Source organism: Antechinus flavipes, chromosome 3, assembly GCF_016432865.1.
Source record: "Antechinus flavipes isolate AdamAnt ecotype Samford, QLD, Australia chromosome 3, AdamAnt_v2, whole genome shotgun sequence".
Taxonomy (NCBI): domain Eukaryota; kingdom Metazoa; phylum Chordata; class Mammalia; order Dasyuromorphia; family Dasyuridae; genus Antechinus; species Antechinus flavipes.
In genome coordinates, this window is record NC_067400.1 from 594071330 (window position 1) to 594088269 (window position 16940).

At 43.8% G+C, this 16940-nt stretch overlaps 1 protein-coding gene across 1 annotated transcript in view; it reads right to left on the reverse strand.

Annotated features, from left to right (window-relative positions):
* DRAXIN (dorsal inhibitory axon guidance protein) overlaps window positions 1-16940 on the reverse strand; it is a 45521-nt gene that overhangs the window by 8034 nt on the left and 20547 nt on the right. Inside the window, exons 2-6 of the mRNA XM_051988543.1 lie at window positions 16422-16844; window positions 9824-10014; window positions 7634-7745; window positions 4918-5007; window positions 2413-2502 (exon numbers count right to left, since the gene is read on the reverse strand). Of these exons, the coding sequence (XP_051844503.1) occupies window positions 2413-2502; window positions 4918-5007; window positions 7634-7745; window positions 9824-10014; window positions 16422-16839 (901 nt within the window). The 5' untranslated portion in view covers window positions 16840-16844. The remainder of the gene's footprint in view (window positions 1-2412; window positions 2503-4917; window positions 5008-7633; window positions 7746-9823; window positions 10015-16421; window positions 16845-16940) is intronic.

Sequence of the window (16940 nt, forward strand, 5' to 3'; positions counted from 1 at the left end):
ATGACATTAGAAGAAGTTGACTAATTTATTATATGATGGCACTTTTAAAAATACTAGATTGGGATTTAATTTGTGTGGGGAACTCTCAATGAAGAAACTCTGTCAGCCAAAGCCATTTTTTCTACATCTCATTAGTCCTTTCTAACAACCCCGTGAGGCAGATGTTATTGTGATTTCCATTTTAGAGCGACAAAATGGGATCAGAGCATTTAACTGACTTGCCCAGGATCCCAAAGCCAGCAAGTGCCAGAGTCAGAATTTGAACTCAGGTCTAGTGCTCTCCCTACTTCCCCACTTACCCTGATAACAACAGAGAAGTCTGAACAAAGCTGATTGTTGTATGCACTAAAAGAGCTGAAGTATCTGTCAGACGGATGGGGAAAATCAAGTTTGGGCCCTTCATGATTGTAGGATTTTTTGTATGGAAGGAGATGACCTTCCTTGGCCAAAGCACACAGCACCTGGACTTTAGGGGTTAACCCTCCTTGCACTCAGCAAGCTTGAATGCTGGAGAATCACGGCTCCCTGGGGCCAGACTCAAAGCCTTTCTGGCTCAGTGAACCCGATCAGAGAGACTGAACCAGCAAGGAGAGCTTTCAAGAACTCAAGGTCACCTTGCAAGGCATCAAAGCACTTCAATGGGGAGATAATACCTATGAAGAACTTAGTTCAAATCTTGACTCCTATTTACTAGCCGAGTGATAACTTTAAACCTCAATTTCCAAATAGTTCTTACAACATAGGATTGTTGTAACACATATAACCTTATATAACATATACATAGCCAATATAACATACACAAACCTTAGCTATAAAGTACTATATAAATAACTATTCGCTATTATGATCAAATACAGTCACTGGTGGAGCTGGAAGCTCAGAGCAACAGTTCTTAAACTTTCGGGAATCTGGAAAAAGCTCTCGGAGCCTGAGGTCCCTAGGAAAATTTTCTCTATTGACTTTCCCGTGAAGGAAGTTCAAAAAGATCCCTTTCTCTATTCCCAGCCCCGCAAAGGGAGGAGAAAGGATATTGGCCAACAAAACTTCTCAACCGTGGAATAGCTGAAGAGAAGAGCTAGGAAATACTCTCTGCCCATATGATGAGGAGAGTCTCAAGAAGGAATGGCAGCTAGCTTTTCTGATTAATCAAATACTTCCAACTACTTTTTAAATTTACACATAAATTTTTATATTCTCTAGCCCCCAAATACGATATTCAGAAGTCTTTAGCCTGAGCTCTCCTACAGCTACAGCAAGCTCTGGAACTAGATACTAATGGGAAATCATTTTTGCCAAATTTCTCCCCATTTTTTAAAGCCTGACTCATATTCTCATCCTTCCAAGGAATATAGACCTCACATAGCTATTTATTTTACCATGTTATGTTTTTATAGCACATTAATGGTTTCAAAATACTTTGCATCCATTATCTCTTTGGAATCCCACAACTGGATGAGTTAAGGATCCATTTTACAAATGAAGAATAAGGAAACTAGAGGAGTTTAGGATGATGATGATGAGGAGGAGGAGGAGGAGAAAGAGGAGGAGGAGGAGGAGAAGTACGATAATTAGTATTTATATAGCACTTTAAGGTTTACTAAGAACTTTATAATTATTTTCTTATTTTATTCTCACAACCATTCTGGAGGTAGGTGCTCCTATCATTCCCATTTATAATTAGGCAAACAGATAGGCTAAGTGACTTGTCCAAGGACATACAGCAAGTAAGTGTCTGAAGCAGGAGCTAAACTCAGGTCTTCTTGACCCCAGGTTTATTGTTTTATCCATTGAGTTACTTGCCTGTCAATATTCTCTCTCTAGATCTTTATAACCAAATGAGTTAAGAATTAATTTTAGAAATGAGAAATCTGAGAAGGAAATAGGAATAATAATAAATAATAACGATGATGATATAAAAATGCTATAAGGTTTGCAAAATGCTTTACATAAGCTATCTCATTTGATCTTTATACCATCTTGTGATATAGAGGTTATTATGATCTTCAATTTAAAGATAAGAAAACTGAGGCAATCAGAGGCCAAGTGACTTGACTAGGACCATACAGCTAATAATTGGCAAAGGCAACATTCGAACTCAGATCTCCCTGACTTCCAAGTCTACCAACCACCCAGTCAATCGATCAATCAACAAGCATTCATCAAATAATGACTATGATCCAAGCGCTAGGAATACCGATGCAAAAATGAAATCTTCTCTGCCGTCAAGAATCTTATATTCTATCAGGAAAAAACAAGATGTACAAATAAAATTAAATAATAAATCAATCCACTGTCATGATGTCTCCTAAAGTCCTGATTATGAGAAAGCAGTATGAGAAGTAAGACTCCAGGGTTCCTTCCCTACCTCACTCCAAAGGGAACAGCAAAAGAAGGAGGCTAGAGAAAACTTACCTTCCATGCACATGCAGTCATCAAAACATTTGTTGTTAAGGCCTCGATTATGAGGTTTGCAGAGATGCTCCCGTAAGTCACAGCAAGACCCTGCCATGATATCAAGCATGATGAGAGACACACCAGGCAGAGCTCCTTTTCCCGCTCCACCCCATGGGACTATCCCCCTTTAGAGGGAATCCATCATTTTCCTGTCAGGGATGCAGCCCCAGAGTGCTGGGCCTGGAGAGGAGTGCGGGGGGCCAGCTGGTCTGGAGAGGAACCATGCTGGGCTTGCTGATGGATGTTATCCCCTCCTGGGAGGGCAAAGATGCCCAGCTGCTGGAGGCTGCTTATTGATCTCCGAGGAAGAACAAGCTGCATGTGGCCTTCTCCAGAACAGAACTGGCAAGCCCGGCAGAATCAGAGAACTTTATATCTAGAGAGGCTCTCAGAGATCACCAAATAGAGAATAATAATAATAATAATAAAACATTTACAGGCTAAAAACTCATGGGCTTTCTCTGAAGGATTGCAAGCCTTCGGTGGGCAGGATGCTGGTTTCTCATAAAGTGAAGCTTAAGGTATTATTATGTGTGGAGATCTGCTAGTACTATAAGATGTATGATCTCTCTTTCATGGATGCAATAGCTATGTACGCCAATATTTAATGTTTTATGTACTACATACACAACGTGTTATGTACTGTTATGAGTTAATATGGGTTAAGATATGCATGTATTAGTACTGATATTTAGTACTTTTTATTATTTATTTAGTAATATATGAGTATAAAATATGCTAGAGGACTATGTATATATATTCTTTCTCTAAAAATGTGCAATACACATGGATTAAATGTATTAATAAAAATATAGTTTAAAAGTTTGTAAAACACTTTACAAATACTTCCTCATTTTATTTTTAATCAATCTTTTTTTTTTTCTTTTTCTTTTATGAGACTATTGGGGTTGACTTGCCCAGGGTCACACAACTAGGAAGTGTTAAGTGTCTGAAGATGAATTTGAACTCAGGTCCTCCTGACTCCAGAGCCAGTGCTCTATCCACTGCACTACCTAGCTGCCCCTATCTCATTTTATCTTGACAACTTTGGGAGTTAGGTGCTATTATTATCCCAATTTAACAGAAGAAGAAACCAAGGCAGACAGAGGTAAAATGGCACTCACAGTCACAGAGTTAGGAAGTGTCTGAGGCTAAATTTGAATGCAGGTCTTCCTGATTGGAGAAACTGAGGACCAAGAGTAGCTACAGGAGATGACTACCTGCACAACCGGCTGTGCTAGTACAACAGCCAAATTGTTTTTAAAGAATCCTCAGAGTTTTTCAGCATCACAATTTCATACACATAAAGACTACTTTACAGCTTTCAAAGTGTTTTCTTCTCTTAGGCTCAGTTTTTTCACCTGTCAAATGGGAATAATAATATAGCTCTTACCTCCATGATTACTGTGAAGATCAAATGAGATAGCCACATAGGCTATGTGAATTGCAAAGATCTGTATAAAAGCTAGCCAGTATTAATACAAGTGGGATGCACGACCAGTCTCCTGCCATCTCTGTGCCCTTGTTCACCTCCTCTGTCAAGTGTAAGATGTCCCTCTGCCCCTGCAACCACCACCATCTCTTCAAGTCCCTCCTTTCCTTCAGGGTTCATCTAAGATCTCCTCATTTCCACGAAATGCTCTGACTCCCTTCTCCCAATTAAGAAAAGCTTTCTCCCCTTCCAATTTTGCATAATTATTTTTTGTGGAGCCACCTCTTTTCCCCTAATGGCTGGCCTTGGGGAATGGGGAGAAGGAATAGTAAATTTCCCCTCTTTGGAGGTCTTCAAACAGAGGCCGAACAGCCTCAGAATACTGGAGGGCTTAGACTCCACCGCCCCTGAGGTCCCTTCTGACCCCGAGATTCTGTGATTCTGTTATCTCCTCCACCTTGTATCTCAGCTGATCTGGAGATGGCTCTCTCCTACTCCATCCCACTAGATGATAAATAGACAGGGCCATGTCATAGCTATCCCTGCATTCCCAACCCACAGAAGGCACTCGAAATAAATGTTTTTTTTTAATTAATCAGACTAGGCAAAAAATGAAAAAAAAAAATCAGTCAACCAGTTGTTTGGTTTCCATGACACCAGGACCTTTTTGAATCCCGTCCCACCCCTGCCATGTGACAAGCAGGAACAATTTGTCATGGAAAACAGCTGTCAAATTTGCTTTGTGACAGGCTTGACAGCCATCATAGTCAAACAGGTGGCAGCATAAACATAGGCTTCATTCATCGCTCCCCGAAGATCTGTTGCCTGGGTGACGGGATGAGGGCAGAATTTGGCCCCCCTCATTTCAAACAAAAAAATTGTTAAATTCAGATTCTAGACAGAGGCTATCTCCAGTTCTGCCATCCTTAGGGAGCACAGGCCCTCCGGGGCAGGTTTGAGGACCACTTCCCTCTTCCCTTCTCCACCCTATTCCCTATAGAAGACTCCCTGATGGGATGGAGAAGAAGTACCTGGGGGGCAGTCGAGATGGTGGTCACAGGGTTCCTCCTGAGTTGCTGAGGTTTCGTTGCCATAGTCTGGGCTTTTACTCTGAAATTTCTCTGAAGGGAAGAATAATCAGGGTGAGAAGGTTGATAGACAGATCCCTCTCTGCATCCCTAGCCCTCCCGTGTTGGCAAGCTGCCGCCCAGAGTGTGAGAAAGACTATTCCCCAGTCCTGTCCCCCGTCCTTCAGGATTACCGTGGCATTCTGGGGATTATTAGAGCCACCACAGAAAGGCAGAACGTAAGACTTGAAAGGGACTTTAATGGACATCTAGGAAATCAGTATAGGAAAGGAACCCCTGCAAAATATTCTTGGATTTTAGAGAAAACCAGATATGGAAGCAGAGAATTTCAGTTGAAAACATCACATTTGATAAAGAAACTGAGGCTATTACAGGCAGTCTCCCTGCTTACAGTATAGGGGAATCGGGAAAGTGGTCTATTAATCTCTAGGAGACTCTTGAGAGGATTTTTGCGATGTTGTTAGGGAATGATATAACATTAAGACCCTCTATGCAGTGAAAAGGTGGATTCTCTCAATTCAGAACTGTGGGCAACATTTGCCTTAAATCAATCAAGCACTAAATAACTGTGGAGGGGCAAGCACTGGCTATATGGCTACTGCTCCTGTCCTCAAGAAGCTTACATTTTATTTTAAATTTTAATTTTCATAATAGATGTATAGATAGTTTTCAACATTCATCCTTGCAAAACCCTGTATTCCAACTGTTTCTCCCTTCCTTCCCCTCAGTCCTCCCTTAGATAGCAAGGAATCCGATATATGTTAAACATGTACAATTCTTCTATACATTTTCCCACAATTAACATGCTGCACAAGAAAAATCAGATCAAAAAGGAAAAAAAGAGAAAAAACAAAAAACAGGAGTTTACATCTTATCAGATAACAAGTATACACATACACACACACATATTATATATATATACAAAATAAATATGATATAATTTTGGAAAAGAAAGGCACTAGAGAAGCTGAGTGATAGAGGAAATTAGGGATTTTAAGAGGTAGGAGGAAGGAGGAAAGAAATTCTAGGTAAGGGGCCCAGCCTGAACAAAGAGTATAGAGATCACAATTTCTATCATTTTAACATATTTTTGTTCTGTACCCTATATTGCGTTATAGTCCCAAATAGAACTATTTCTAGGCAGCCAGATGGCTCATAAGTAGAGAACTGGTACTCAGACTGGGGACAGGATCAGGGAATGTTCTTCCCCTCCAAATTCTGGGCAGCAGCTTCAAACACAAGCTACCTCTATTATCCTCAGCAAGTTACTCCACTACGGTCTGCCTCAGATTCCTTATCTGTAAAATGGAGATAATAACAGCACCTACTTTCCAGGATTCATTGAGATAATGTTTGTAAAAAGTTTTGTAATTCTTAAATGTTTATATAAATGTTAGGTATTCTATGGACTTAGGATCTCTTGGAGTATAAAGGAGACATGTTATATAATCTTGATTTATAGACTGAGCTCTTACAGATCGGTCTTTGAGGTTTTTTACAGATAAATCTCAGTCATCAGTGTATAAAAACATAAAACAAACTAGAAAGTAATGAAGAGAGGGTCACTATTCATTGCTGATTTCATATTCTGCATCATTCTGCAGGACTGACAGCTGGCGCAAAGATCATCACATATGGAGCCAGAGTATCTGGTTTCAAATCCTGGTTTTGTCGCTTACAAATGATGCTGGGGAAGTCACTTCCTTCTCTTGTCCTCAGTTTTCTTAATTTACCAGGTTCTCAGTTTTCTCATCTGTAACCTTAGGGTTTTGGACTGAATGGCCTTTGAGATCTATTCCAGATCAAAATCTCATGAATTTGAAAAGCCAGCATGTAGAAGAAAAATGAGAATTATTCTGGCTGGCCCTCGAGAGAACTAGAGCCGCAGGTAAAAGGTACGGAAAGAAGGTTTTAGCTTGATATCAGAAATAAATGTTCTCATAGAACACTGTACACGGCAACAAGAAGATTATGTGGTGATGATCAATTCTGTTGGACGTGGCTCTTTTCAACAATGAGGCGATTCAGGCCAGTTTTAATAGACGTGATGGAGAGAGCCATCTACACCCAGAGAGAGGCTTGTGGGGACTAAATGTGAATCACAATATAATCTTTTCACCTTTTTTTGTTGTTGTTTGCTTGTTTTTTTCTCACTTTTTTCTTTTTGATCTCATTTTTCTTGTGCAGTATGATAATTGTGGAAATATGTTTAGAAGAATTGCACATGTTTAACCTATGCTGTCTAGGGGAGGGGGTGGAGAGAAGGGAAGGAGAAAAATTTGGAACACAAGGTTTTACAAGGGTGAATGCTGAAAAGTATCTTTATGTGTGTTTTGAAAATAAAAAGCTATTATTTAAAAAGAAAAGAAATGTTCTCAGAATTGGAGCTGCTCCTTAGTGGAACCTGCCCTGTAGGTAGAGGTTAAATGAATTCTTCAAGTAGAGTTTGGCTGGCTGCGGTGTCAGGAGTGTCATAAAAGGGAGTCTTTTTCAAGTAGAGGCTAGATTCCTGGCCTTTGTGCTCCCTTCCAGCTTGGAGATTCTGTAATTCTACACATCAGATTCTCTCCTTTTAGCTCCAAGGCCTAGCAGGGTAAAAAAGCACACTTGAGGCTGAACCAGGAATGAATTGTGAGGAGGAAAGACAAGAAAGATATACCTTTCTTCTTAGCAGAGGGCCACATATCAGGTTTTAGGTCTTCATAATCAGTCCAGTCAAACAAAGCCATGTCCAGAGTGGGCATCACATCTCCCTCAGGCCGGATCCGAGCCTGGAAAAGGCAAGGTAGAAAGATCAACAAGCCATTTATGCTGAAAAAAATTAGAATTGGAGAAACTAAGGGCTACATGGGAGGGGCCAGTGAATCATTTAATCTATTAATAACACATCTCAGACCAAGAGGCATCTTTTGAATTCACCTGGACTCCAAAAGTCACTTTGTTCTAGGTATTTTTGCAGCCATTGGTTAGGATGCCTGATGTCTAAAACCACTGGATTATGTTGCACAAAGTAATTATTCATTAGCTTCTATAAGTGTAGCTACATCTCACTCCCTTTCTAGACTATAGGTTCTCAACATATTTTTGCTTCATAGATCCCTTGGATAGTGTCTGGTAAAGCCTCCGGACTCCTTCACGGAATAATGTCTTTAAATATTTACAATAAAACCCATAGGGATTACAAAGAAAAACGATTACATTGAAATAGCCTGAAAATGTGACAATGGCTCCAGCTCCTTCAGGATTATGTAGAATGAATCTGTGTGACTTTTAGTAAGACATTTGTAGGTCCCTTCTTTGAGGAAGAATTTTCTGATGGGCTGGGCCAGGTCCTAGTCTTGGCTCTGTAACCAGCTAGTGATATGATCTTAAACAAGTCAATTCCTCCCTTTATCAATATTTTGCTAAGATATTTTTAAAAAATCCTCAGCTCCAAATTAGGATATCTTACCTTAAACCTTGGTGGAAATAGCCCAGGACCCTGAACCCAGGAACACTGGGAATAGCAGGATTCCTAGATCACCTCATCCGATTTCCTACTCAGCCCCTGCAGTCAAGGAATCAATCTTTGCTTGCTCCAAAGATTGATATCATATCATATCAAAGATAGATGACATATCTCTTGTCTCTGTGGCTTCTGAAGACCCAGAAAATAAAGTTTTTTCTCACCAAAGTCCTTGGCAATGCTAAGTGTCTCAATATCAATAAATAGATATGGTTTGATTAGTGGGAATGATGGTAAATATTTGCTTTATCCTGTGTTATAGTGTAGACTGTGTATATATATATTTGTTTGTATGTTGTCTTCTCTAATCGATTATAAGCTTCTTGAAGGCAGAAACTGTTTTTGGTCTCATTTTGTATCCCTAATACTTTGCACAGGACTTGACACATGGTAAGGGCTTATTAAGTGTCTATTGATTGATTATTTTGCCGCTTCCTCCCCTCCCCCAAAGTCCATGGGATCTTTCCATCTATTTTGCTGTAGAACTTATGTGTTTTTTTTTCCTAATCTTATTAGATTGTGAATTCCTTGAGGCCTAATTGTTCACCTAGTCCAACCTCCTTTTTTTACAAATGAGAGGAATACAGTTCCATGTCTTCATTTTATAGAGAAGGAAATTGAGGTGCAGAGATAGGAATTGAGTTGTCCAAGATCACACCACTAATCAGTGACAGAGTTAAGGCTAGAATCTCCTCAGTTCATTTGAGGATTCCTTTCTTGATCTAAGAAGGACCCAAAGGGGCAAAAGGTTTTATTCAAGATCACATAAGTCAGATCATATTAAACCTGGGGAAGCCTATGGATTCTTTCTTAGATCGTGTTTTTAAATGTATAAAATAAAATATAAAGTGTTATAATGGAAAGTAATTAGCTCATTGCAATGAGAAAAATAGATTAAAAAAAAGATTCGTAGACTCCAGGTTAAAAATTCCTGTTTCGGGCTATGTATGTATGCTCTATCTTGCTTAGACATGGTTTCCAACCCTGCCTCTGTCATTGATTAGTGGTGTGGCCCTGAGCAAGTCCCTTCTCTCCCTGTACCTTTGTTTCTTCCTTCTCCTGGGAGATTAGGTGATTCAGTGCATAGAACCCTGTATCTGGAGCCAGGAGGTCCCAAGGTCAAATCTGGCCCCAAACATTCACCCTGCTCACTCTTAACCCGTCAGCTGTCACTCTTAATGGTCAGCCTCCGGTTCCTCATGTGCAAGATAGGGCTGATAATAGCATTACAATTCTTAAAAGGAGAGATCTAAAAAGGGCTTTGCCAACTTATCATTTTAATGAAAATAAAGGGGGAATACCCTCCAGGGGGTACTAATTCTTCATGGGTCTCTGAATCCTCACCAGGGGCCGAGGGGAGGTAACGGGCAGAACTGGTGACTCCTCAGTGGATGCCGCTGTCTCAAACGTGGTCAGGAACAGGATGGTGGGAGCCAAGCTGGTAGAGGATTCTTCCATTGGGCCATAGGGGGCCAGGTCCTCGGAGACTTCCGCCTTCTTGAACAAAGAGCTGGGTTTTGGATCGAGACTTCTGCCTGTCAAAAAGAACGTTGAGAGTGAAGTTATAAGGACCTTCTTTTTTTCTTTCTTTCTTTTTTTAATAATAGTTTTTTATTTACAAGATACATGGGTAATTTTTCAGCATTGACAACTGCAAATCCTTTTGTTCCAACTTTTTCCCTCCTTCCCCTCCCCTCCTCTCCCAGATAGAACGTTGACCAATACATGTTAAATATGTTGAATTATAAATTAAATGAAATATAAGTATACATGTCCAAACTGTTATTTTGTTACACAAAAAGAGTCGGACTTTGAAGTAGTGTACAATTAGCCTGTGAAAGGAATCAAAAATGCAGGCAGGCAAAAGAGGGAAAGGACCTTCTTTCCACGCTACAATGACTGACCAAAGTCAGTTAGGTGAGCTCTCTGGAGATCACAGAACAAGGGATCAGAAGGGACCTCAAAGGAATCTAGTCCAGTCTATCCCAGGTGAAGATTCCCTCCCTGACTGAGTCAATGAGTAATCATCCAGACTGTTTTAAGCTAGGGAGAACTCATAAAGTAATGAAGGGGAGGGGAGGGGAAGATTGTAGAGGAGACTGCTGCACCCTGGGAGTGTGTGTGTGTGTGTGTGTGTGTGTGTGTGTGTGTGTGGCCCATGAGCACTGGGAAGTAGAGTGTAGCAGGGAGGGGCCTTATTTGGAAAAAAGATGAACAGCAGGTAACTATATCCTCGGGGCTTTTTTACATGAGAAAAATGTCTTTGGCTTTAACACCCAGACAATAGGAATAATTTGCAGAAGGTAGCCTTAAAAAAAACACCTAAAATTGGGAAATGTCACAATCTGGGAGGGAACTCTGCATACATAGTGTCGGAACTGAAAAAGATCACAGAATGTTAGGGAGATGCCTTAGAATAGAGAATGTCAGAGCTGGGAGGGCCCTTAGAACCCAGGAGGTCAGGGCCAGGAGGGCCCTTAGAACCCGGGATGTCAGAGCTGGGAGGGCCTTAGAACCCAGGAGGTCAGAGTTGGGAGGGCCCTTAGAACCCAGGAGGTCAGAGCTGGGAGGGCCCTTAGAACCCGGGAGGTCAGAGCTGGGAGGGCCCTTAGAACCCGGGAGGTCAGAGCTGGGAGGGCCCTTAGAACCCAGGATGTTAGAGCTGGGAGGGGTCTCAGATCAAAGAGTCTCAAAGAACATGAGATGTTAGATGTAATCTAATCCCCTCATTTTCCAGAGGCCTAGAGGCATGACTCAGTTTGTCTAGGGTTTCCCCTTCCCCCAACTTGAGCCAGGAGCAAAGCCTATCTGTTCTGCAGCCCCCAGTGATGTCACATTGCTCCTAGATTAGTTTTATCTCATCTTAGTGTCCTCTGACTTTATGATAGAATTATTATAGGTGAACAGTGAAGTAAATTAAATTACAGTGTCTGGTGGAGGAAGGTTGCAGAAGCAAAATTCCCTTCTCCCCAGGGCTTAGCACAGTGCCTGGAACATGATTATCACTTAATAAACATTTGTGACCTTCCTGAGCAGCCCAACAGAGATCGTGGTGGGGCTTCTGAGGGCAACTGGCTTAGCAGCAGCAGCCCCAGCAACAGATCTGGGAGGCACCTTAGAAGTCATCTAGTCTAGCTGTATTCCTCCCTCCCTCCCTCCCATTCTTCCTCCCTCCTTCCCATCTTTCCTTCTTTCCTTCCTTCCTTCCTTCCTTCCTTCCTTCCTTCCTTCCTTCCTTCCTTCCTTCTTTCCTTCCTTCCTTCCTTCTTCCTTCCTTCCTTCCTTCCTTCCTTCCTTCCTTCCTTCCTTCTTTCCTTCCTTCCTTCCTTCCTTCCTTCCTTCCTTCCTTCCTTCCTTCCTTCCTTCCTTCCTCCCTTCCTCCCTCCCTCCCTCCCTCCCTTCCTTCCTTCCTTCCTTCCTTCCTTCCTTCTGTCCTTTCATCTCTCCTTCCCTCCCTCCCTTGCTTTTTTTCTTTCTCTCTTTTACCCTCCTTCCTTCTCCTTTCCTTCCCCTTCCCTTTTCTGATCTCTCTCTTTCCCTCTCCCTGTTTTGGTGTCTCTCTGTCTCCATCTCTGTCTCTCCCTTCCTCCCCCCTTTCTCTCCCTCCCTGTCTTTCTCCCTCCCTCTCTCTCTCATTTTATAGACAGAGAAGTGAGACTATGGTCCCCAGTGCTTCTCAATACCCAACAACAAAATCCACTGTTTCTTAGAGCCTCTCCATGTAGAAACAGCCCCAGACCGAGACCCCAAACTGTGGAGAACCTCAGACTTGGCTCGGCGAGCCCGAGCCGCTCCAGGATGCCAGGCAGAGGGAATGGGGGGGGCACACACCCCGTGTGATTCGCACTTGCTCATTCCACCAGTAGATCTTGTCTGCGCACAGAGGGTGACGCCAAAGGCATCTGTTTGTTGTCACACTTGAAGAGATTCAAGGGGGGAAAAGCTCAGCTTTGATCGCAGAAGCACGGAGAGCTTCTTGGCAAGAGCCTGCGTGAAGCCCGAGGCTTCCTTCCCTTTGGCTGATCCAGCCACCGTGGGTTAGGAAGGTCCCTTTCCTGGAACGGCTCCCTCCGTGGCCAGATGCACCTGTCAGCGGCACTGAGAACCCGGTCTAGCTTGTAGTTTATATATTGTGTGGCAGAGTAAAATGAGCCCTGGACTTAGTGTCAGGAGGATCTGAGGGCAAACGTTGCCTTTGCTGCCTGAGAAACTTCTCCAGGCCTCAGTTTTCCTGTCTGTAAACATTTGGACAACTGGCTCTCCTGAGGGTTTACAGCCCCAGCAGCAGCAGCAGAAGGTTCCACAAATAAAAGCTGGATTAAGCACAGTTTGCATTTCCATGATTAATTTATCTGATCCTCATAACAACCTTGGGAGTTAGGTGCTAATTATTACCCGCCCCCTCCCCCATTCTCCAGGTTAAGCAACTGGGGCAGTCAGAGGTAAAATGACTTTCCTAGAGCCACACAGCTAGTGGATATCTGAGGTAGGATTCGAACTCAGGGCTTCCTGGGCACAGTGCTCTATCCACCAGCTGCTCCCTTGGAATTAGGAGAGCCCTAGGTTTAACCCTTCCTCTAATTGTATGAGAAGTCATTTTCTGAGCATCAGTTTTCTCATCTGTAAGATGGGGGTGATATCTTATTCCCTTTAAGCTTAGTGCTTTTCCTCTCTTGATGATCTCTGGTTTATTCTGTACATTTCTTATTTGTACATAGCTGTTAATATGTTGTCACTCCCATTAGATTGGGAGCTTCTTGAGGACGGGGGCCGTGTCTTGCCTTTCTGTGTATTCCCGTGTATTTAGCACAGAGCTTGGCACATAATACATGCTCAATAAATGCTTGTTCCCTTCCCTCTCTCCTCCTCCTCCATTTATACTCTGCCATGAGATAAGATGAAAAGAACAGTGCATTTGGCACCAGGGGTCACCAGCACCAATTGGGCACCAACATCTGCTATCAACAAAGCAATAAGCATTTATTAAGTGCCACCATGGGCCGGACCAGTCTTTACTGCAACAACCTGTGTGATCTTGGCCAAGTGATTTACGCTCCGTTTAATTATCTATACAGTGAAGAAGGTGTAGAGACCAGGACCCAAGATGGCCTGAAGGAACTGATGATGTTTATCCTGGAGAAAGAAAACCATGGGAACCAGGGATTGGGGAGGGAGGCGACAATAGGATGGCCGTCTTCGAGTCTAGCAATCCTATGGAAAAGGGATTAAGATTTGTACTGCTTCAACCCCATAGGACTAACCCAGAAAGAAAGGGTGGGGGTGTAAGAGCTAGATTTAGGCTTGAAATCAAGAAAAACTAAAACTTATTGTTATGCTATCAATCCAGCTCTTCATGACCCCATTTGGGGTTTTCTTGGCAAAGATAACTGGGATGGTTTGTCATTTCTTGCTCCAGTTCTTCTTACAAATAGGGAAACTGAGGCAAACAGGAATAAATGATTTATCCAGGATCACACAGCTAGTAAGTGTCTGAGGCTGCATTTGAACTCAGATCTTCCTGAGTCTAAATCACATTCACTGTGCCATCTAGCTGGTCCTCCTAAAAATTATGACTGTCTAAAAGTGAAATGTGGAACCCCAGGACAAGGGATCTCCCCTACTTTGGAGATCTCCAAATAAAGGCTTTAAAAACATTCAGCAAGATAGACTTAAATGTGGAAGAGATCTCAGTAACCATCTAACCCAACTGCCTCATTTTAGAACTGAGGAAGCTAGCTATCCAATTAGCTAGATGGCTAACTACCCTACTAGTAGTTTACTATTTAACCAGCTAGCTGGCTAACTACCCAACTAGCTAGGCTAGTTAGCAGCTCACTACCCAACTAGCAAGCTGGTTACCTACCAAGACGGGACATGATGACCAAGGGGATAGGTAAAACTAGGGAGTGATAATGTGGCAGAGCTGGGGTTTACACCCAAGTCTTCGAATCCAAATGGAACGTGTCTTGCTCTGGAAAAATTGGGAAGAATTGGCTTCTAAGGTCCTTTCTGCCTCTCAGATTCTGTGATTCTGTGGACGGGTTAAGCTGGATCAGAGAGGGGTAACCATTGTTGGTGTCCTTAAGCTGGATCAGAGGGGGTAACCTTTGTTGGTGTCATTAAGCTGGATCAGAGGGGGTAACCATTGTTGGGGTCCTTAAGCTGGATCAGAGGGGGTAACCATTGTTGGTGTCCTTAAGCTGGATCAGAGGGGTAACCATTGTTGGGGTCCTTAAGCTGGATCAGAGGGGTAACCATTGTTGGGGTCCTTAAGCTGGATCAGAGGGGTAACCATTGTTGGGGTCCTTAAGCTGGATCAGAGGGGGTAACCATTGTTGGTGTCCTTAAGCTGGATCAGAGGGGGTAACCATTGTTGGTGTCCTTAAGCTGGATCAGAGAGGGGTAACCATTGTTGGTGTCATTAGCTGGATCAGAGAGGGGTAACCATTGTTGGTGTCATTAGCTGGATCAGAGAGGGGTAACCATTGTTGGTGTCCTTAAGCTGGATCAGAGAGGGGTAACCATTGTTGGTGTCATTAGCTGGATCAGAGAGGGGTAACCATTGTTGGTGTCCTTAAGCTGGATCAGAGGGGGTAACCATTGTTGGGGTCCTTAAGCTGGATCAGAGGGGGTAACCATTGTTGGTGTCCTTAAGCTGGATCAGAGGGGTAACCATTGTTGGTGTCCTTAAGCTGGATCAGAGGGGTAACCATTGTTGGTGTCATTAGCTGGATCAGAAAGGGGGTAACCATTGTTGGTGTCCTTAAGCTGGATCAGAAAGGGGGTAACCATTGTTGGTGTCCTTAAGCTGGATCAGAGGGGTAACCATTGTTGGGGTCCTTAAGCTGGATCAGAGGGGGTAACCATTGTTGGTGTCCTTAAGCTGGATCAGAGGGGTAACCATTGTTGGGGTCCTTAAGCTGGATCAGAGGGGTAACCATTGTTGGTGTCATTAGCTGGATCAGAGAGGGGGTAACCATTGTTGGTGTCATTAGCTGGATCAGAGAGGGGGTAACCATTGTTGGTGTCATTAGCTGGATCAGAGGGGGTAACCATTGTTGGTGTCATTAGCTGGATCAGAGAGGGGGTAACCATTGTTGGTGTCATTAGCTGGATCAGAGAGGGGGTAACCATTGTTGGTGTCATTAGCTGGATCAGAGAGGGGGTAACCATTTTGGGGTCCTTAAGCTAGATCAGAGGGGTAACCATTGTTGGTGTCCTTAAGCTGGATCAGAAGGGTAACCATTGTTGGTGTCCTTAAGCTGGATCAGAGGGGGTAACCATTTTGGGGTCCTTAAGCTAGATCAGAGGGGTAACCATTTTGGGGTCCTTAAGCTAGATGAGAAGGGGGTAACCATTGTTGGTGTCCTTAAGCTGGATCAGAGGGGGTAACGGTGTCCTTACACTGGATCAGAGGGGTAACCATTTTTGGGGTCCTTAAGCTGGATCAGAGGGGGGTAAAATTTTTGATTTCCTTGACCACTCTAGTGAAGCCTCTAGATTCCTTCTCAGGACACTTTTAAATGTGTAAATTAAGCTGCACAGGATTACAAATTTTGCCGAAAATTAAGATGTCATTTCCCCCATCTAATACCCCTTGAAATCCCAGCTGGGAGTCCATAGACCCCCAGGTTAAAAAGCCCTCCTGAAGTAGATGATCTTTAAGGTCCTGTCTCCTAATATTATGAGCCTCTGTTTTCCCATTCAAAAAGCGGGCGCTCACGCTCGTGCACACACACAAACACAAACGCGCTCCCACACACGGGTGTGCACATATACGCATCCACACGCTGGCGCACACTCAAACATATGAGTGTGTACATACACACACACGGGTGCACACCTACACACTCGCGCACACCCACACGCTCACACACGCTCACACGCGCACACGCACATATAAAAGCAAAAGTCCGGGCCTCCGGGGCGCGGGCTCGGATACCTCGCTGTTGCTTCGCTCGGTCCCTGCGACGCTTGTGCTCCCGGCCGTGCTTCCTCCCTTTTTCGAACTGATTGTCCCTCTCGGGGTAGGGGAACTCGAAGCCCAGAAACACGCCCTTGTCCCGCAGCAGGCCGGCGGGGCCCTGGACCGCCGGCCCGTCCCCGGCACGGAGCATCCCCGGCAGGCCGGAGGCGCCGGCTCGGCCCGGCACGTGGGCTCGGCCCTTCTTGTTGGAGCCCTGTTTCCGCGTGTGCCGCGCCCGGGCCCGCCACAGCTCCGGGCTCTGCCCGTTGATGTTGTTCTCGGGGACGTTGCTTTCCTTAGGGGCGGAGTCCAGAGCGCCTGTGAAACTTGGATCTGAGAGGACCAGAATCCAGAGAAGGAGCGCCAGGGAGAAGCAGCTGGCAGACGCGGCCATGGCCCCTGCAGGAGATCGGCAGAATACACACTTAGAGTAATCAGTCAGCAAAAGCGCACCTACTGGGCGCCGGCAACTCGCTAAAAGATACACAACTCTAG